Here is a 21,333-nt window from a genome sequence, read left to right as displayed (position 1 = left end):
GAAATTGCTTTTATTTGGTTCTCTTTTGAACAAATTAATAATATGATCCCAGGCCTGCAATAGATTGGTGTTCAGACAGTTAAGACTGAGAAATCTGTGGCCAGAGAATAAGACAAGCAGCAGTCAAGTTCCAGAGCAGTAATGATGTAGGCATCCTCAAAGATTGATTCAAGAATTGGTCAAAAAAAAGCAAACAAGCATTTAGGTGAAATCCTTGCAGAAGTGACAAATAGTTATCCAATTGGAAAAGCAAGCTTTGATGGGATGTAATTTGGATTTTTTTTAATCAGATGACTGGAATTAACATAAACTAGATTACAACAGGCTGGTACTATAGAATACTTGGTGCTCTTGAGCCATATGGCACAGGCTGCCAATCTGTGCTATGACAAAGAAAACAAGGCACAGAAATTTTGTTCTAAACAAAACCATAATTCAGTTTTCTCTAAATTTTTACTTCCAGATGTTTTAGAGTTAAAGTCTTGTAATAATTACATTATATCCTCTGGTAATATCACAAGGCAGAGGATGGAGGAATCTGTTTTTATTTTCAGTTAACCACACTTTCTCATGGCCAAATTGACATTTGTGTTAACCGGAACTGAATCATAGATAATGCATTAATGTTTTTCAATACACTTAATGTTAAATAAGTGTATTAAAAACATTAACATTAATCACAATTTGCATCAGTCTTAACAGCAAGCCTCTCAATTGTTTGAAAATTCTTCCAGCTGATACTTACATGTCACCCTAAGTGATAGTTATATATAGCCCAGTGGTGGGTTTCTAATTCCATTCCAACTGGTACAGTCGGAACGGGGCTGGCAGCGGCCTCATGGCCTCCGCGATGCTCCAGCTGCTCTGCGGAGTGTCGCGCAGGCGCTGTACGTGCCATGCACATGCACGGCAGCGCAGAAGCTTTAAAACACAGGTAAGGGGCGCAGGCGGGCGGGTGGGTGGGTAGCACAGTATCCGGTGCTCCGGGCTTGCTCCGGTATGTACTGGGGCGTACCGCCAGCAACCCACCACTGATAGTCTACCCAAAGCAGTTGTCTTCTTGGCACATGAACATGCCTGTGGGAAGATCTCAGGGTATAGATCGGGTCAGAGAAAGCAGTTCTTCATCATGAAAGCAGGCCATTTAAATGTGTTTGATACCACAAATAAGCAAAGGGGATGTTATCACAGCTGAATATGCATCCATATTCATGGGGCAAGCCACTCTGAAAATTTGAGTGCCATGCTTGGATGAATTTGTGGCCTAATCTTTTGTATTTTTTTATTTCTTTGTGCACCACGTCCATTACAAGTAATGTGGGGTTGTTCTTTGGCTTGTTTAGTTAGATTTAATTTAATCAGGAATTCGCTGCTGCATATTTCAGCATTTGTAAATTTGCTTTTCCTTTCAGTAACGGGCCCTCTGTCAGAGTTACAGATTGCGTATGTTTGCAGAGAGACGTTGCAGGTAATGAATTGTCTCAGGTCACCAAGTCACTTCCTTGGCCTGAGCTGTGATTTACACTGGGGTGGGGGAGTACAGTTCATACTCCGTCAGCGGATTGCTCCGTGTTTATTGAAAGCAAAACAGGTATTTTGCATATGTCTTTTGAAGTATCTCTTACACATCTCAAAGCAAATAGTAGCTTTTAAAGTGACACCTTAAATCCCGTAACCACTGCTTCTTAATGTCCACATGAAACAGTGAAATGAGGGAACAACCACAGGGATAAGGTCATAACAACGAGGATAAAGCTTAATATTTCTGTGTTTCTGCCTAGTTAGCTAAACAGTATTGGTGTAGTTTCAGTTTCTAGAAATTCCAGTTCAAAAGATGTTCACCTGAAAAGAATGAGAAAATTTTATGGTTTAAAAGACATTTAGAGACATTGGGAAAAAAAGTATTTATGGTAACTTATTCTATTTTGCCATTAAACTGTTCAATAAGATTGTTACATAGATAAGAGTCAGAACAGGTGCATTAAGAACTAGGAGGTGCCTTGGGGTAAGGGAAGCCCCTGGGAAGCTCAGTGCAGGCCGGGCAGAAGCATTTTCCTTCCCCGGGGGCTGAAAATCCTGCTTGGATTTTGGCAGGGAGAATTTTCAGCTCCCGGGTGGAGAAACACACATGGCCTGTGCCAGGCCTCTCATGGTCCTCCCTCCCCCATGAGCACCTTATAGTTCTTACCTGTGACTCTGTCCATTTAACAGTCTGCAAGATTGCTTAAAAACCACAACTGGGAGTGCTGAGATTGTGGTCGTTAAATGAAACAGTCACATGATGTCTTGCTTAGTAATTGCTTCACTCAACAACTGAGATTCCGGTCCCAATTGTAATGGTTAGACAAAGGACTACCTGTACATCAATTGTATTAGGACTATATTTAACATGAAGTTTTGGCACTTAGTGTAACAATATTCAGAACTTATTGTAACAAGTTATCTGCAACAAACGTACAGCTGGAGCTTTTATGCTACCATGTAGACATTTCCTATGCTAGTAACTAATGGATAGCAACCACTTAGTCATAAACACTTGGATTGAACAATTTCTTCCTACCCAAGAATGTGTAATGGCTAATTTCCAAATAATCATACTATGCCACATTTTTCTACAGCCATTTGCTAAGCAAATGAGTTTCAATTATTTTCATTTTGGGGCCAGTGCCATTGTTCTCAACATCAGATTCCTTTCTTTGTTATCAAAAGCTTTGCATATTTTATTAATACCAAATTAGGAGTAACCCCTTTCCTTGAGATTCTTGAATAGCCTTTTCCACTAACCTTTATAGTTATTTAATTTGTCTTTTCCCTTTATCAAACCAATTAATATGTGGAATGATTTGTCTTCAGATGTTGTGGGTGCTCCATCACTGGAAGCTTTTAAAAAGAGTGGATAGCCATTTGTCTGGAATGGTATAGGACAGTGATGGTGAATCTTTTTGGCACCACGCATGCTTGTCTGAGCCGCAACCCGGAAGAGGAGCTGCCCAGGGGGCATGCATGCACTGGAAAACGAACTTCTGGTTTCTGGCATGCGCATGCAGGCCAGCCAGCTAGCCTTCTGGTTTCTGGCATGCATGCATGCACAACGATCAGCTGGCCGGCGCACATGCTTGTGCCAGAAAACAAAAGACTAGGTCTTCCAGTTTCCGGCACTGCCGCATGCATGAAAGCCAGCTGATTGCCATGAGCGTAAGCGTGCCAGAAACCCGGAAGAGGAACGGGCGACGGCACAAGTGCCAAGCAACATGGCTCCGCATGCCATAGGTTCGCCATCACGGGTGTAGGGTCTTTTACTTGAGCAGGGGATTGGACTAGATGACCTCCAAAGTCCGTTCCAACTCTGTAATTCTGTAAACCTGCTGCCTTTTACATATGTTGAAAAAGAGTTTCAGCACATCCAACCAATAGGGACAATGACTATATTCCTGGGGATTATAGCAAATATAAGACCACCATTATCTTAAGGCATGAAATTACAATTTATCCCTAAAATTGTTAGATACTTAGAATTCATACTTTAGATTTTGTTCTAATTTGCCAGGAGATTTGGCAGTACACATATTTAAATCATCATCCTGCCTTATTGTACAGATAGTTTAGACATTTTTTTTAAACTTAAAGAAATTATATCCTTATACTGTTTCTTTTTCTAATATTTTTCAGGGACTTGCTTATTTGCACATGAAAGGCAAAATGCATCGGGACATTAAGGTATGTGACTCTAAGAAAGATCTTTAGCTTGTGGCCCAGTAGTGAGAGATCTATGATTCAAATGTTGGAGAATGTGCCCAATATCCTTTATCATTGGTCCTGTAGATTGTTAGGAGTTGTATTTTATCAACACCTAGATAGCCAGTATTTCTCTATATTTACTCCAAAATGGTTTCTTCAAGATAGTAAATAACCTACACTTTTGAAAACTTTTTATATTTTAGGGTGCAAATATTCTATTGACTGACCACGGAGACATCAAGCTAGGTGGGTGACTTAGCTTTTCTTTCTTTTTTTCCTTCCATTCAATCATGTTTGATTCTTAGAGACTGCCTGTACAAGTTCCTATAGTTTTCTTGACAAGGTTTTTCAGAAGTGGTTTCCCATTGCCTCCTTCCTAGAACTGGAAGAAAGAGACTGGCTTAAAGTCACTTTGCTGGTTTTGTGGCTAAGGTGGGAGTAGAACTCTTGGAACTGATGCCTTAAACACTCCACCAAAGTGGCTCCCATATAGCTTTCCATAACATCATAATTATTATTCATAGTTCATGAAATATATCATATATAAGCATATATAATATATACATAATAATGCATAATATAATTTCATAATGGCTTCATAATCTTTTATCATATATTACATATAGACTTGAATTGTAACTCTATATTTTTTACTATGTCTCTTAAAACTCCTGGCCATTGGCCACATCAGACCATTGACTTATAAGAGATAGTTCAAGTATTTGGAGGACACCAATTTGGCTAATGCCTATGCCAGTGATGGTGAACCTATGGCACGCGTGCCACAGGTGCCATGCGGAGCCATTTGTCAGGGCACGCGAGGTGCTGCCCTGTCAGCTGGACAGCGCGCATGTGCGCACTGGCCAGCTGATTTCACCCTTTTTTAAAGCCATTTTTTGCCTTCCCCAGGCTCTGGAGGCTGTATAGGAGCCTGGGGAGGGTGAAAAGAGCCTCCACAGCCCCCCCTCCCCGGAGGCCCTCCGGGGGCTTCATGAGCTTCCCTGAAGCCTCCAGAGCGCAAAAAAACGGCCCTATGGGCAAACCGGAAGTTCGGGAACAGACTTCCTGTTTGCACGGAGGGTCGTTTTGAGCACTCCGAAGCCTTCAGGGAAGCCGCCTGAAGGTCCCCGAAAGCCTTCAGAGCGCTTAAAACGACCCTCTGAGCCAACGGGAAGTGACTTCCGGTTTTCTCGGAGGGTCATTTTGACTGCTTCGGAGGCTTCAGGGAAGCCTCCTGAAGGTCCATGAAGCCTCCGGAGGGCTTCCTGAGGGGGCGGAGGAGGCTGTTTTCGCCCTCCCCATGCTCCTATAAAGCCTCTGAAGCCTGGGGAGGGCGAAAAAAGCATGCAAAAATGGGGGGGTCGTGCCTGTAGTGCGCGCATGCGCACTGGGGGGTCGCGCATTGCATTATGGGTGCGGCACGCCTGCACACGACCCCCTGCGCTCCCCCACTTATGGCACGCGAGCCAAAAAAGGTTCACCATCACTAGCCTATGCCATCTTCAAACAACCCTTCTCTAGCCTTAAAATGGCAGTCACACAATCTTATTAAAGATTTCATTTGTTTGAAGAGAAAGAAGGACTAGGGGAGACATGATAGCATTATTCCAATATCTCAGAGGTTGCCACAAAGAAGAGGGAGTCAAACTATTCTCCAAAGCACCTGAGGGTAGAACAAGAAGCAATGGGTGGAAACTAATCAAGGAGAGAAGCAATTTAGAACTGAGGAGGAATTTCCTGACAGTGAGAACAATTAATCAGTGGAACAGCTTGCCTCCAGAAGTTGTGAATGCCCCAACACTGGAAGTCTTTAAGAAGATGTTGGATAGCTATTTGTCTGAAACGGTATAGGGTTTCCTGCCTAGGCAGGGGGTTGGACTAGAAGACCTCCAAGGTCCCTTCCAACTCTACTATTGTATTGTATTGTATTGTAAGAACTTAGTTAATTAGAGAAAAGGAGGAAGGTGAGTTGTGTAAGTCTCTCTTACCCAAGATACGGAGAAGAAACAAGGCTGCTGAACAATCTGATCCTTTTATGATAGAGTATGACTGTTTTGCAAACAGGAAAAGCTTATGCTTCTAGAGTTTCTCTTGAAATATTATAATCATAATCTAGAGGGGAAAAATAATCTTTAATCAACAAAAATTACTTACAGTATAAAAATACAAAATATGCAGTCCTTAAAAACAAAATTTAGTAAACAAGTTGATGATAGCAATAAAAACAATGAAATATAACAAATTGAAGTCTTCAGGGCATAATAAATACAACTTCAAATACAATAGTAGGAAGATAAAAACCTCATAAAAGGCAATAATGGTTAAATCTAGCCAAATATAGAGGAGAGTAAAAACTCTTGACTGCTTTTAATCATTGGTTTAATAGTTTTCTTCTTTACTTTAATGAAAAATGCATTTTAGAACTCTCTTATGTATGAGATAACGGGGTTTATAAAGTTTTAAAGAAAATCTGATTTCTATTTGTAAGTCTGTAGAATTTGTATTCCGGCTGAATTTTGGGAAACTATGGTTTCATTATAGTCCTTAATCTTAAGAATGTTTATTTCCTTAAAAAGGAAGGTGGCAGATCTCCATTTCATGTATTAGCTGAACTGCCTGATGTTTACATCTCCTGGTCACAGATGCATAGGAGTAGGGTTCTTGTTATTTAGTAGTAAAAGAATATGTATATATTTGAATACACCATATTTTTCGGAGTATAAGACGCACTTTTTCCCCTCAAAAAAGAGGCTGAAAATCTGGGTGCATCTTATACACTGAATACATCATTTTTTTGCCTCCCGAAACCCCGCCCCTTCACCAAAATGGGCGTGCATAGCCTCTAGGAAGCTTTTAGAGAGCTCCTGGGGCTGGGGAGGGCAGAAATGAGCACACAGTGGCCTGTTTTTTGCTCAATTTTACCCCACCCAGCCCCCAGGAGCACTCTATAAGTTTCCTAAAGGCTATCCATGCTCTTCTTTTTAAAACGAAAAACGAGTCCGTTTTCGTGAAAAATGCACCTTTTTTGCTCGTTATTGCCCCCTCACTCCCCTATGAGCACTCTGCAAATCCCCTAAAGGCTATTCATGCCTTTTGGGGGGGGGGGGGGAAGAGCCCGTTTTCTCAAGGTTTGCAGAGTGCAAAAACTATTTTTTTTATTTTTATTTTTATTTTATTTTTTATTTTTATAAAAAATACAAAATAACAGGGTAGTTTTAGCCATCTAGAAACCTTGATGGAGGATAAATTTAAGTCAAGATCTGCCATACTGATTTATAATTAGGGCTCTTGCCAACGAAATTGTGTGGTGGGTAAGGCTTTGATTGATGATTATGTTCCATTAACATAATTAAATAATATTGACTCTCAGTAGCCACATGATCTTTTTTCCATGCCAAGGCTTTCTCTCACAACAATCTGAATTCAAGCTCTAAAATGCTTGTAGTGAGAATGGAAAACTGAATGTGAGATGTTCTGCTGTTCTGGAAGCAAGAAAAAAGATGAGAGAAATTTAGCTATATTCCATGTATAGCTAAGGCTTAAGAAATTTAAGGTATTGGGACTGAGTGTTATTTTCCTTTGAGCTCACAATCTGTCCCTGATGCAGCAAATATGGTTAATACTTGTTCACTAGGCAATGCTCCAAGTTGTGGCAAAATGTGGCAGGTTTCTTGTATGGGCCATAATAACCAGAAGGTACTGTGCTGTCTTAGCAGAACTTGCTTCATTTCCTATGTCCTATAGTGCTAAATGTCTGTAACTCTATTTCCATTCATTTACTTACCAAGATTGATTTTTGTAGCAGAATCAGTAAAGTAAAGTTCTTATTCATGGCACTAGCTCTAGATCAGGGGTGTCCAAACTTGAGAACTTTAAGACTTGTGGACTGGGAATTCTGGGAGTTGAAGTCCACAAGTCTTAAAGTTCCCAAGTTTGGACACCCCTGCTCTAGATGAACCCATAAATATTATCTACTTACCTGAAGCATCTGGCATTCATATACCCCTGATGAGAACAAAGCTCTAAATATTTTCTTGGGTATATGCTTCAAAAGGAAGGCAACTTCTAAAAATGTCTTCAATTTTTTTCCTTCTACAGCTGACTTTGGCGTAGCAGCAAAAATAACAGCCACAATTGCAAAGAGGAAGTCATTTATTGGCACCCCTTACTGGTAATAAATTCCTTGGGATTATTTAAACTAGGGCCACTGACCTTGAACCAGGGTTTCCTGACTGTACTATAAAGAATCTGAAATAGAATTGTTCAGCTAAGGTTACATTATGTTGAAAGCAGCAGTTTGTAGACTATTATATCCTTCTACAGCCTTGTTGGATAGACAGACTCTATGTTGGATAACTTTGCTAAACACAGCTTTGGGCCCACCAAAAACTTCTGGTCAAGCAAGGAGGGTAAAATGGAAACAGGAACACATAGACTTTAAGTGCAATAATGTTCACAATCCAGGAAATACGTTTTGGTCTAGTGCAGTGATGATGAACCTTTTTTGGCTCGTGTGCCATAAGTGGGGGGGGGGGAGCGCAGGGGGGTCGTGCGTGGGCATGCCGCACCCATAATGCAATGCGCTACCACCACCCCCTAGTGCGCATGCGTGCATTACAGGCGCGAGCCCCCATTTTTTGCATCCTTTTTTCACCCACCCACCCACCCTCCAGGGCTTTATTGGAGAAAAGCCTCCCCGCCTCCCCTCCGGAGGACAAAAAAAGACCCTATGAGCAAACCGGAAGTGACTTCCGGTTTGCTCGGGGGGTCGTTTTGAGCGCTCCGGAGGCTTCAGAGACTTTCAGGAGGCTTCTCTGAAGCCTCAGGAGCACTTAAAACGACCCTCCGAGCAAACCAGAAGTGACTTCCAGTTTGCTCGGAAGGTTGTTTTGAGCGCTCCGGAGGCTTCAGGGACTTCCGGTTTGCTCGGAGGGTCGTTTTAAGTGCTCCTGAGGCTTCAGGGACCTTCAGGAGGCTTCCCTGAAGCCTCCGGAGCACTTAAAACGACCCTCTGAGCAAACCGGAAGTCCATTCCCAAACTTCCGGTTTGCCCATAGGGCCGGTTTTTTTGCGCTCTGGAGGCTTCAGGGAAGCTCATGAAGCCTCCGGAGGGCCTCGGGGGGGGGGGAGGCTCTTTTCTCCCTCCCCAGGCTCCTATAAAGCCACTGGAGCCTGGGGAGGGCGAATAATGGCTTTAAAAATGGGTGAACTCAGCTGGTCAGCACGCCCATGCGCTTTGGCCAGCTAACAGGGCAGCGCCTGCTCAAAATGAGTTTGGGAATACAGACATTGATGTATAGTTTATAGTCAATCTGGCAAACAAGGTGTAATGCTGACTTGTGAAATGTGAGAATTGTACCTTACTATAAACAAGTACACATACAGTATATAAACAACAAATCTCCTAGTCTTCATGATAACAGAAGTAGGTTTGAATTTGCTTGCAGAAAGTCTTTATTTATGGAAAAGCTTATCTCGTGTGCTTTTGAAAGGGCCAGATTGTCTTTTCTGGAAACTTGAGACTGTCTCCAAAATGATGTCTGTCAAAACTTTAAGTGCATTCCTCAAGTTCCATGAGTGTTGAATCAATATAAACAGCATTAAGTTCAGGCCTGCACAGCTTGTGACCCATGAAGTAAAAAATGTCTCACATCAGCTCACTCAGAACTTGAGAAACCTGCTTTTAACTGGCTGGATTTAGGGAACCAGTGACATAACAATGGCAAGCCAAGATGCAGGGCAGGTTCATTTGGCTTTGATGAGTTATAAAAAAGGTAGACTGTTTCATACGTATCAGATTGCATATACGCATAATGTCCTGCCCAGTGAATCTAGGTCAGGGGTCTCAAACCCAAGTCCTGGGAGCCGCCTCTGGCCCATGGGGTACTTAGATCTGACCCTTGGGGCCGCCCTGGAAACAGTGAAGAACCGACCCACAGTGCTTCTGCCAGAGAAAGTGGCCCTTCCGAGCTCCGTTTTTGCTGGCAGAGGGTTGCAGGAGGCCGTGACAGCCGAAAACGGATTTCGGGAGCCCGTTTTCACTGGCAGAGTGCTCAGGCCACCACAGGCGCCCCCGACACGAGTGACATCGAGCTGGCCACACCCACCCTGTAACCCTGATGTGGCCTTCAATGAAATCAAGTTTGACACCCCAATCTAGGTTGTTAGAGAAGGATTGACCTGTTCTTACTCTCTAATATGTAGTATTATTTCTCTTGTTAAGGATGGCTCCAGAAGTGGCAGCTGTAGAAAAGAACGGTGGCTACAACCAACTCTGTGACATCTGGGCTGTGGGCATAACATCAATTGAGCTTGGAGAGTTGCAACCACCTATGTTTGACCTTCATCCCATGAGGTCTGTAGTTAAGACAGGACAGCCCTCCCCATTGTAACTGGGCAAGAGTTAAAGCAGGGGGAAATGATTACCGTACCAGGAAAAATGTATTTTCTAAACGTGCCTACTTCTTGTTTTCAGGGCTCTCTTTTTAATGTCCAAAAGTAACTTTCAACCTCCAAAGCTAAAAGAAAAAACAAAATGGTGAGTCTTGAGTGGTTTTCCTTTTTTTTTTTTTTTTTTTTTTGAGTGGGCTACCAGAAAATTTTAGGTTAAAATACCAAAGAAAAATCTTTTATTCTGAGGAATGAGACATAACTGGAGCAAGAATATGAAATGGAATGCTGAAAATTGTTAACCAGCTGGGGAAGACCATAGTTGCTACTTCCGTTTATGTCTGCTTGAAACTATTATTTAGTCCGTTATACATTTGTTCTGTGTTAACTACCAATTTTATAAAAAATTACACCTTTCATTTGCTTTACAGGTCATCAACATTCCATAATTTTGTCAAAGTAGCACTTACAAAAAATCCAAAGAAGAGGCCAACTGCTGACAGACTTCTGACAGTAAGTATGTTTTTTTTCCTTTAGTGTGGGTTAACATGAAAGTCTCATCACAACTAATGGAGTAAACATTCAAGCTTTCAGAAGATCAAGAGGCCCTCTGTTTTTGAAAAGGTTGTAAAATGTAACTATTAAAAAATGTCAGGCATGCAGAAGTCTCTTGTTTTTATAATAAATGCTTTTGAGTTTATAATAAATACTTTTGAGTTAAGACTGGGTTATATGTCAAGCCTGCTACTTAAATTGTGCTTTTTACATGAAATGTTGATGAAATTAGATTTCTTTTGTAACAAAGAAAATTGCCTGGAAATCACAGAAAGAAGCAAACTTCTTATATTAATAGAGGCATTATATAAATTGGAATTGTGTGAAGGTCACTCTTTTGAAGACAGTAAAGTCCACATTTTGGACAGAAAGGACTGTTGGTTTGAAAGATGGGTCAAAGAGACTGTCTATATTAAGATTGAACAGTCCTCTTTCAAAAGGGGGGGGGGTATGACACAACCTATCTCCTGTTTACAACACAATCCTTTCAGCAGTTCCAAAAAGGTTCCACACCTATTTGCACTATTCAGGTGACCTTGAGAGCACAGATAAACCTCCAAGTGGCCTGAACAACTTTCAGAAATAGTGCAAACACATTTTCACATGACTGCAAGGAATATAAATCCTTCCATCCTCCACCATTCAGTCAGAACTGAAGAAACTTGGTTGAGAAGTGAAATGTATTCAAGGAGACATTTCAAAGTCCAGTTGCCTTTTGAAAAAAGCAACTTTAGGACAATTACGGAATGTGTGTAGCAACACACACACACACACACACTTACTTAAAGGAAAAACATACAATTGATTGCTGGTGGGTTTCTGGTTTGTTGGTTGTTGGTTGAATGGTTTCTTGGTGCATTGAACATGGGATGTTCTCTCCAGGAGTCTTAGTTGCCACTAATTCTTTTTAAGAAAAGAGGCTTTTTTTAAAAAAATCTTGCTTTAACTTGCATTAACAATATTTTAGATCTGTTCTCTTATGCTAATATTTTTTTTAGCATAGCTTTGTTGGGCAGCCTGGACTTTCTCGTTCTCTGGCTGTTGAGCTCTTGGACAAAGTGAACAATCCTGATAACCATCCCCACTACACTGAGACAGATGACGATGATTTTGAGGTGAGTTCTTCTTCCTAGCAATGTCCTTGTTTTATTTTGGATGAAATGGTAAAGCTGTGTATCAACTGTAACACTCATGGCAATGCTAGCGTCTGCACGACACTTGCAATGAAGATAGTGTGAGTGGAGGGGTGCACACACATGTGTGTGCGCACTTGCCAGCCACTCACACAGCCTACTGGCCAACAGGCCACAGCCCAGTAACGGCCCAAAGCTCACAGGTTGGGGACCCTTGAGCGAGGCAGTTTCATTCTCAGAGGTGGATGGGGGACACCCAGACAATGGACACCCATGCTGTCTTGGCTACTAGGATGTGCTCATTTGGGGTCTGTCCCTGAAGATGATTTGAAGACTTGAACTGGCATAGAAAGCTACTGTTTATAGGTATTCAATTTACAACCACAATTGGAACTGAAATCTTGGGGGTTGAATGAAGTGATCATTAAGTGAAACATCATGAGTTGCAGCACCCTGTGGTTATAAGTATGGACAGGCTGCCAAGCGCCCCAGTTTTCATCATGTGTCCAGAGGATTGCTGCAGTTGTAACCTCAGGCACAGGTCGTAGTCCCTTCAGCCCTGTTTTAATTTCAAATGGTAGTAAATCAAAGGCTACCTTTAGTTACTTAGAAGAGTGCATCAGTGATAGATTCTTCAATGTTCTACCATGTCATATTATTAATTAATATCAGATTAGGGACTTATCAAAAATCTGATATGAAATTACCCAATTCTAAGGTCTCTTTGGCTTATTTTTTAAAAAAAATCTTATTTTTGTCTTGTCCCCTTTCCTGTTTTTTAATCCCTGGTCAATCTGCCAATTTGTGTAGTTGGCAGATTAACATTTAAAAATATAAATGTTGCTTTACATCCCTTTACATAAATGAGAATCAGACTATTACAGACAGTGAAATGTCTTAAATAGAAAGTATTTTTAAAAGTCTTTCTTTTAAAAATATTTATTTAGGGTTTTTAAAATTAAAAATAAATAACATTATTATGTAAAGCATCATAAAGCCAGGAACTTGAATGAACTCTTGGAAACGTGGCACAAACCACAGGTAGAAAAAAAAAATCCAGCTGCAAAAACATGTGAGTGTTGCAATTGTGGGGGGAATTCTTTTTAAGTTCAGGAGGTGCTTTGAATGTCTGCTTTTCTGAATCCTCTAGCCACACCCTATTATTCGCCACACGATTCGCTCCACCAACAGAAATGTCAGAGCCGAAAGGACAGCATCTGAAATAAATTGTGAGTTTCCAATACGTTTTGAAAGTCGTCACCCTTGTCATGTACTAAATCAAATAGAAATGTTTATCTTTGAAGTAGCCTTTCCTACTAGGTTGGGTGATCTACAACTCTCAGTATCCTTGGAGAAGGGTGTTCTGAGGAATGGAATAAAATATTCTGAACTTATACACTGAATTGAGGGTATCTCCTTGGGTTGTTGTCTAGGACAGGCGTCTCCAACCTTGGCAACTTTAAGCCTTGCTGGCTGGGGAATTCTGGGCGTTGAAGTCCCCCAAGAGTAAAGTTGCTAAGGTTGGAGACCCCCTGGTCTAGGATCTCCAAGAAAAAAATGGGAAAAAATTCTGTCCCCCAACTGGTGTTGAACTTCGTTAATCATTCTGGCTTTCCATTGAGCAAAATCTTGGAATAATAGGCCGAGCAAGATTTGTGCACGGTAAATTCCTTTATGCTTGATTTGTCATAGCAGAAAGAGGAAGCAGGCCCACTGAAAAGGCTTCATGCAATAGGAACAGCCCCTTGCTCTGAGTTTTGACCAAATAATTATCATAGTATCACTATTAGCTCAGAAAATTGGTATTTTGACATTTGCAAAAAAAAAAAAAAAAAAACCTAACCCCACCTATTATTAAAATCCTCATCATTTAACCATCTACATGTACATAAGTATTCTTTGTGGGGGGGGGGGGTGCACAGAGATGCGTTTTTAAGTCTTGATGTCTGTGGCCATGCCATTTGCTCCGCAATATTTGCTTTGCAATATTTCCAGTAGTGTTTTGCCATTGCTGCTTTCTAGGACTGAAAGAATCTGACCAGCCTCAAATCATCTGGTAGCTTCATGCCTAAGAGAGGGCTGGAATTCACAATCCACCAAACTGGTTTACTATTCTGCAACATACTGTTCCATATTTTTAAAAAAAAAAGGAAGGAAGGAAAAATATCCTGGGGGAAGCCAACAAATCAATTAATATAAAATGATTTATATTTTAATGTGGAACAGTACATTCTAATTTCCTGAGTATTATAAGAAGATGTACCTCGTATTTTAATTATTATTTTAAAGGAGTTTCAATTAACAAAGCTGACATACTTGAGCTTTTGATATATTGGGTTCTTTTATAACTCTGTGTTTGTGTGTTTGTGTATGTGTGCACACAAGCGTTTGACCTTTTTAAAAACTACAGCGGGAGAATGTTATGTTTAACATTGCAAATATCCATGTTTTATAGTTGACAAGTTGCAGTTTGAACCACCCTTAAGGAAAGAGACAGAAGCCCGGGATGAAATGGTATGAATTGACTAATTTTTCCTCCCTCTACTCTCTCTGTAAGTTTAATTTGCAGTAACTCATTTTGTATATTCTTGATTCTAACAAGTAGTGTATCCTATTACATCTAATCAGGAAATAAAGAAGAGTTAGTAGGATTTATCAGATTAAAGATACACAATTAATATTCTTTTTTATTTTGGTTATTTTATTTATTTCACAATAATCCTGGCTGGGAAATTCTAGGAGTTGAACCAAATATTTTAAAGATGCTGAGGATAAGAAAGGCTGATATATTCCATAATTGTGGCTGGACTCCCAATTGTGTATCTCAATGCTACTCTTCTAAGGCATCCAGAATTTGAAAGCATTAATGGGGTTATCAGTTCCTTCCCCCTCCCCCTGAATCTCATTCAGAATAGAGCTGGAAGGGTCCTCGGAAGTCTTCTAGTCCAACCCCCTGCTTAAGCAGGAGACCCTATACTATTTAGCAACAGCCATCCCATCAGTCCCCATTGCTGTTTTTACCTGAATCCCACTGGTCATTAGGCAAGGACCCACCCCAAGCCATTCCTAGTTTATTCCTGTACTGAAATTTGTTAAAGTAAGGGATTGTGTCCTCTGCCTGCCTTTGAGCTCTCAACTCCCCTATGCCTCCCTTTCTTTTGTGCTGGTGCAGCTAGGACTTCTCTAGCACCGTACCCAGGGCATCTATTTAAAGCTTGGCACCTGAAAAGGGGCCCCGGCTAGAAGGCTTCTTTTGACACAGCTGGGACCTTCTTTCATGCACCATTCTTCTTTCATAAAAGAAAACCCTGGGCAGAGCGCAGGAAAAGCCCTGACTATCCCAACACAAAATAAGTTGTTACAAAAGAAGGCCCCAGCCATTGCAATAGTGGTGTGTGGTGCAGCAGGTATGGCAACGTCAGGCAGTGGAGGCAGCTGATGGTCATGAGTAGAGGGTTGGCCAAAAAGCGGTCGTAAATGCAGGTCTTTCCCTGGTGGGACTGAATTTTGTGATGACTGGAGTGTTGCAGCAGCTGCAACTTTATCATAAGTTCCATTGTTCAGTGCCGTCGTAACTTCAAACGGCTGCTGAAAGAATCAATGTAAAGTGAGGACTAAAACTATTAATCTCTACCATTATGGCAGTTATTTTTGGCTAGGTGAGGTCGATGCCTGGCTTGTCCTCCTGATACAACCTATACTTGCCTTGTTGAATTTTCCAGACCAGAACTAAACCAGTCCTGTGTCTAACGTGGGAATTGCTTTGCCTCGGCTGTAACTGTATCTACAAAGCTTCCATTTCAGTTGCAGCAGTGCTGATCTTTGTTTTTGGAGGATTGGGTCCTTTTGGGAAGTCATTCATCTGTGGTTTTATGCATTGGCAGAGAATACCAGCCGGAGCACCCTTTGCTTCACATTGGAGCCCTTTCACTGATGGTGCAGGTTGTGCCAAGTAAGTTTTGCATGGCTTTGTCCTGAATAAATAACGAGGATTTTCATGCTAATCTGGCTATTGAGAGCAAAGTGGGAGGAGCAGATATTGGAGACTGTAGGAGACATTGCTCGGTATGAGTTCGAGAGGACTGGCAAGCTCAAAAAGCTGCCCTTCTGTAATAAGAAGGGCAGCTTTTTAAGGGATGTGTCCCTCCTTTACTATTAACCCCCCTGAATATGGGAATAGTTTGCCATTCAGAAGCTTTTCTGTCCCCATCTTCAGCATCATTTATTTAACTAGTTTTGGTGCCATTCGGTGTTCGGAATCTGGTGGCACCAAAATTAAAAGAAAGGAATAAGCCAATTAATTTTCTGTGTCGTAGATAGATGGGCGGGTGGGTGGATTGATGGATGGATGGATAAGAGTGAGGGGGGGAGGGGGAGAGAAAGAGAGGGAGAGAGGAGGATAAAAACCTGTCTGTTCTGTGTCCTTCACAAGGGTGGGAGGCTTAGTTGTGGTCCATCATCCTACAGGTTGCTCTGTGATCCAGTCATTTAAGCAACAGGATGCTCGTATCCTTGCTTTCAGTATGGCCAATTTGTCAGAAGTTTGCCTCAGCTTGTATTTCTCTGCTCTGAGGTTATGAAAATTGGCCAGGAAGCACTTTGTTTACTAAGGCTGTTGATGCAGTTTGCCCAATCGGAGGTTCTAAAGGATAAGAACTTCAGAAGTATGAATAGTTTAAAAACATAATCTATTGGGAGAGTATATAAATTGTTTCTCAAACCGGGTTGCATTTTCAACCTCAAGTATATTTAATACAGCTGCTGCTGTCTCTTTAGATCAAAGCTAAGGTATATTAGCCCTTTGGGCATCTTCTTTTATGAGACAGCAGTTGTCTTTACACTTAGCCCTGAGTGAATGAGAAATAATTTTGAATTCCTCATAACATTCTGAGCAATTCATAAGAGATGTTTTAGGTACTTGCTGCCATTCTCCTGGGTAGCCCAGCCCAGCCTAGTGGGATTTATGAAAGTAAGTCCAACACTTCTAGATCACACCAAATTGGGGGAGGCTGATACTGTATCAGTATTATTGCACATCTGTATTTTCCTGTAGCCAGAAGGTCTTGTCTAGGAAAGTTGTTCTTTAGAACAACTTTCTAAAACAGACTAAAACATATGAAGAACGGTTGCAGGAACTGGGTATGTCTAGCTTAAGAGAAAGAAGGACTAGGGGAGACATGATAGCAGTGTTCCAATATCTCAGGGGTTGCCACAATGAAGAGGGAGTCAAACTATTCTCCAAGGCACCTGTGGACAGAACAAGAAGCAATGGGTGGAAACTAATCAAGGAGAGAAGCAACTTAGAACTGAGGAGAAACTTCCTGACAGTGAGAACAATTAATCAGTGGAACAGAAGTTGCCTCCAGAAGTTGTGAATGCCCCAACACTGGAAGTCTTTAAGAAGATGTTGGATAGCCATTTGTCTGAAACGGTATAGGGTTTCCTGCCTAGGCAGGGGGTTGGACTAGAAGACCTCCAAGGTCCCTTCCAACTCTGCTATTGTATTGTATTGTATATTGTATTACAGAATAGATCCTAGTCAGATCATCTGAGATCTCACAGGTTAAAGGGAGAACTTTGAGGACCATTAGGTTCCTTTTGTCACCATGCAAATAGAAAAGTACTAGTTCTATGGCAGAAGCAGCTCATCATAGTAAAATAATTTTGCCTTGAATTGGGCCTTGCAGCATAACCTCTATTTATGGGGTCATTCTTTCCTTAAGTACATTCCTCTTTCGGCCAGCCCATTACATTACAGTTTTACTATTTTTTTCCATAATTATGTTTTTGTAATAATTTATAATTTTTTTAGTAAATTTTCAATATAATAAAAAATACTAGTAAATTATTATTTGCTAATTATAAAATCACAGTTGATTTTAGAAAGGGGTGAAGAGGAATGCCTTTGGAATTTACCACTTTTGACACGGGGTTTATACCAAAGAAAATGCAGGGAAAACTGGGGTAAGCAGGAATACATGTGAATAAATGCATTCCTTTATAGTGTAGCTTTTTTCCCCCCACTAAAGGAAAGGGGCTTTGTAATGCTAGTGGTTTTGAATTTCCCTTTTGGTTTGTAAATATTCATGATATTTTTGTGGCGCCTGATGGCTTTCTCTGATTGCATTGGAGCATTTTTGTCTTTTCAGTTGCTTTGGGCTGGCATGTCCTGCAGTGACTTCCAGGATCAGGCAACTGATAAAGAAAGCACTTGCGGGAAACAGAAGCTTCTGGGCTTATATCTAGCATTCATTGCTGTTTCGGGTGGAATGAATTCTTCAAAGAAACTGAAAGGCCAGGTGTTAACGCATTCATCAGCTGCAGTGATAAAGTAGAATATGAATGCCCCAAATGTCCAGTTTGGCAAATATAACTTCCACTCCCTTGGAGATCATGTTCTGCCCAGCAGCATAAACAGGAAATGCTTGGGGTTTTGGAAGCCTGAAATTCTGGATATTGTCACCACCACGCAATAAAAAAATGAGCCTTTTTAGTTTTGGCTTCAGAGCAGCTTTTTGCACTCTTGGACTTCACTAGAAAACATGCAGCTTTGATTTATGACTATATTAGGCTTTGGCTTTTTGTGAAAGGGTCATTTCACTAGCTAGAATTCTGATGTAAACAGAGTTTATTTTAAATCTGAATTTCAGTGAATACAATTTCCAGCAAACATGTTGCTTCTCTTCTGAATTAGTTAAACCATCTCTGAGGAGGGATCGTCAGAACCATAGCAAACTCTTATTAACATTTCCCCCCTAAATTCTTCTGTCCGCAGATATTCTGAGCAAAACTTTGGTCAATAATTCTTCTTGCTGGAGGTGTAGAGTCAGCTATTAATTGAGCCAAGCTTATGATGGCCAAGGAAATCATAAACTTGTAAGAGCTCCTTGGGAAGATTGGTGGAGGAAGCTTAATTACAAGTGTTAAATTGAGAGAATTCAGTGTTTTGAAAACTAGCTTGCTACAGCCAGATAACACTCCAAATGCAATTTCTGCAGTTTCTACCCCACACAGCGAGAGTCAGTCCCGGGGAAGGTTGTCATAGACCATTGTTTCTCAACTTTTGAAGCTTGGAAGATAAATTCTGAGCAAAACTTCCTTTCAGATTGTTATGTGGATCCTGGATTGACACAGAGAATCTATACCCCTTCCAGGTTTTCTTTATGGGTTATCTTTTTCTATAGAGGAAATTTCTGCCAGCTTGGCCACTTGACCTTCTCAGCTGTCACAGGAATAGATGCCTTTCAGCTGCATTCGCTCAAACTGAACTTTGATTTACAATGTTTTTCTTCCTTTTTAATTTTGTAAACATTTCTTTTAGGGGACATCTTACCAAATTTGGTGATGGCCATGAAGATGCTGAGGAGTAAGTGCTTTCTGACTGACCTTTTTATCTTTACTGCCTGATACTGTAACCGTTGACCCAAAAAAGGCTTATGTTTGTTCCACGCTGAGAAAGCTACATAATTGGAAATCACGTTGGATGCGGGAAACTCAATCTTGTTCTTCTTGCACCAAGGTCTTATAACATAAAGATTCTTAGGAGAACAGATGATTGTAGAAGGGGGGTCCACTTGCACGGCAGTGCAATGACAATTAAGGAATTAGCTGTTCTCTAAGACCACAACTTCTCAGATTGCTTAGCCATCCTATTTGAGAAACCCAAAGGTGCTTTTTCCACAGGCAATGGGGCTTTCTTTGTTTTTCCTTGAAGATATTTTGCTTCTCATCCAAGAAACTTCTTCACTCCTGTTTGCTTCTTGGATGAGGAAGAAAGGACTGACAAAGAAAGTCCATTGGCAACCATAACCTAGTTAACTGAGAATCTCCATAGACATGTTTGAGAAAGCATGCACAGGTTTTTTTCCTCCCACAGTGATCTCTATCATTTTGCAACATTACCTTGCACTGTCTATCAAGATGCAAACAAAACATGCCAAATCTTGTGTGAGCTTCAAGTGGCTCTTAGTGTTTAATTCCTAATTGCTGGGAAAAAATAAATGACAAATTCAGAGCTATTACTAGAGGAGTTTTTTTAAAATAAATGAAGCAGTTGACCAAATTAATCTTAGTTCAGCCTAGGCAGGTATTGATGTAAGGATTACAGTAGTGTACAACCATTTCTTTCATTTTTCCATATAGTCCTATGATAAATCTATTTGGGACCAGGTCATATTGGACATGATGGCCTGACCTTGGAAGTCCTCCTTTGGAGTTACTTAAGTTGAAGCCACTTCTCAGGGATGTTGTAGCTATAGGTTGCACTCACAGATATTGACCTAGATGACTTTTAAAAGTAGAACAAGACATGTATAGTAGGATGTAGGCTTGAGGAACATCAGAGGAATTTGAGATAACTTTTCTTGTTTGGGGACCTTGTGCAGGAGGAGGTAGAATTGAAGTATTGACAGGTATATGATATAGCCCCATTTACAAAGGGGAAAGAAATCTCAGAGGGGTAATCTTTATGTATTTTTACTTTGCTAATCATCAGTACTGTTGGCTTGCTTACTTACAAATAATTCCATTTGAAAGATAGAAGCTATAATTGCAAAATTATCCATGCTGGGCAACTAACCAGTTTTTTTTGACATTGCAAGCAATAATGATTTCTTGATAGTAATGCTGCTACCTTATTAGATGGGAATAAACACTTTCGTTGGACTTGTTTTAGGTCAACATTGAAAAGAGCCGGACCCCCTCCTCTGCCTCCAAAGGTAATTGCATATCCCTAAGCACGAATCAACAGTTGCACACCAAGGAAGTTTTTTAGGAACAAGATTTTCTAAAAAGTAGTAAGATTCATTACTTTATTGCAATTACTTGTTCACTTTATTGCAATTGGTCACACATTTCCAAGGATTGTTTCTCTAGTTTTTGTTCTCTACCTAGACACATAGTTTTCATGCTGTTTAATATTACGTGTTCTTTTTCTGGGTAAAATGCTAAACGTTGTGGTGTTGAAGAGACACTTAAAGGTATGGTGTAGAGGTTCTGTTCATATGCCGGAGAGGTCATTTTGGAGAAACATCAGGCCCAAAGGGGAGCACAGGCATGGGAAAGAGGGAGCAGGTTAGGTCTGATCATGTCTTCAGGAATAGATAGTGTCCAAGGAAACAGCAACATTCATGCTTTATGTTTCTGCTTTAGCCTCGCTTAGAAGAAATTTTCATGGATAATGAGAAGTCCCAGACGATCAAGTATTGTCCCGATTTCCAAAATCAAGCCGCACCAGGTCACCGGAGACAAAGCATACCTGTTTGTGGACCTCAGATAGAACCCTCTCTATTTGGCATCAGCAGCAGTGTCAGCAGCCCTGGTCTACTCACAGCCAGATACACTGATTTGGGTAATTAACATTGTTCCTTGAATGAGGGTTACTTCTGCCAAGCTCAACAGTGTATGCAAAGTTCTCTTAGCTTCATGGTTCATTCATTTTCATCAGGACCTCCCGAAATATGTAAGAGGAAACAAATACTAAAGGAGATCTTTGCAAAAAGTTTGCAAATTCAACCCC

At 40.8% G+C, this 21,333-nt stretch overlaps 1 protein-coding gene across 3 annotated transcripts in view; it reads left to right on the top strand.

The window, feature by feature from the left end:
• Positions 1-21,333, top strand: part of MAP4K5 (mitogen-activated protein kinase kinase kinase kinase 5) — a 103,459-nt gene that overhangs the window by 59,823 nt on the left and 22,303 nt on the right. For all 3 annotated transcript variants that reach the window (XM_081935069.1, XM_081935068.1, XM_081935070.1), the window contains exons 6-19: positions 1,413-1,468; positions 3,670-3,717; positions 3,942-3,984; positions 7,837-7,909; positions 9,962-10,093; positions 10,214-10,276; positions 10,560-10,641; positions 11,682-11,798; positions 12,967-13,045; positions 14,272-14,330; positions 15,701-15,768; positions 19,138-19,182; positions 20,491-20,533; positions 20,967-21,165. In XM_081935069.1, coding sequence (XP_081791195.1) covers positions 1,413-1,468; positions 3,670-3,717; positions 3,942-3,984; positions 7,837-7,909; positions 9,962-10,093; positions 10,214-10,276; positions 10,560-10,641; positions 11,682-11,798; positions 12,967-13,045; positions 14,272-14,330; positions 15,701-15,768; positions 19,138-19,182; positions 20,491-20,533; positions 20,967-21,165 — 1,107 coding nt within the window. The remainder of the gene's footprint in view (positions 1-1,412; positions 1,469-3,669; positions 3,718-3,941; positions 3,985-7,836; positions 7,910-9,961; positions 10,094-10,213; positions 10,277-10,559; positions 10,642-11,681; positions 11,799-12,966; positions 13,046-14,271; positions 14,331-15,700; positions 15,769-19,137; positions 19,183-20,490; positions 20,534-20,966; positions 21,166-21,333) is intronic.

Source organism: Natrix helvetica (assembly GCF_964273705.1).
Source record: "Natrix helvetica genome assembly, chromosome: 1".
NCBI classification, from domain to species: Eukaryota; Metazoa; Chordata; class Lepidosauria; order Squamata; family Natricidae; genus Natrix; species Natrix helvetica.
Note: the sequence above shows the minus strand (reverse complement) of the source record. Positions and strands in the feature narration are given on the sequence as shown.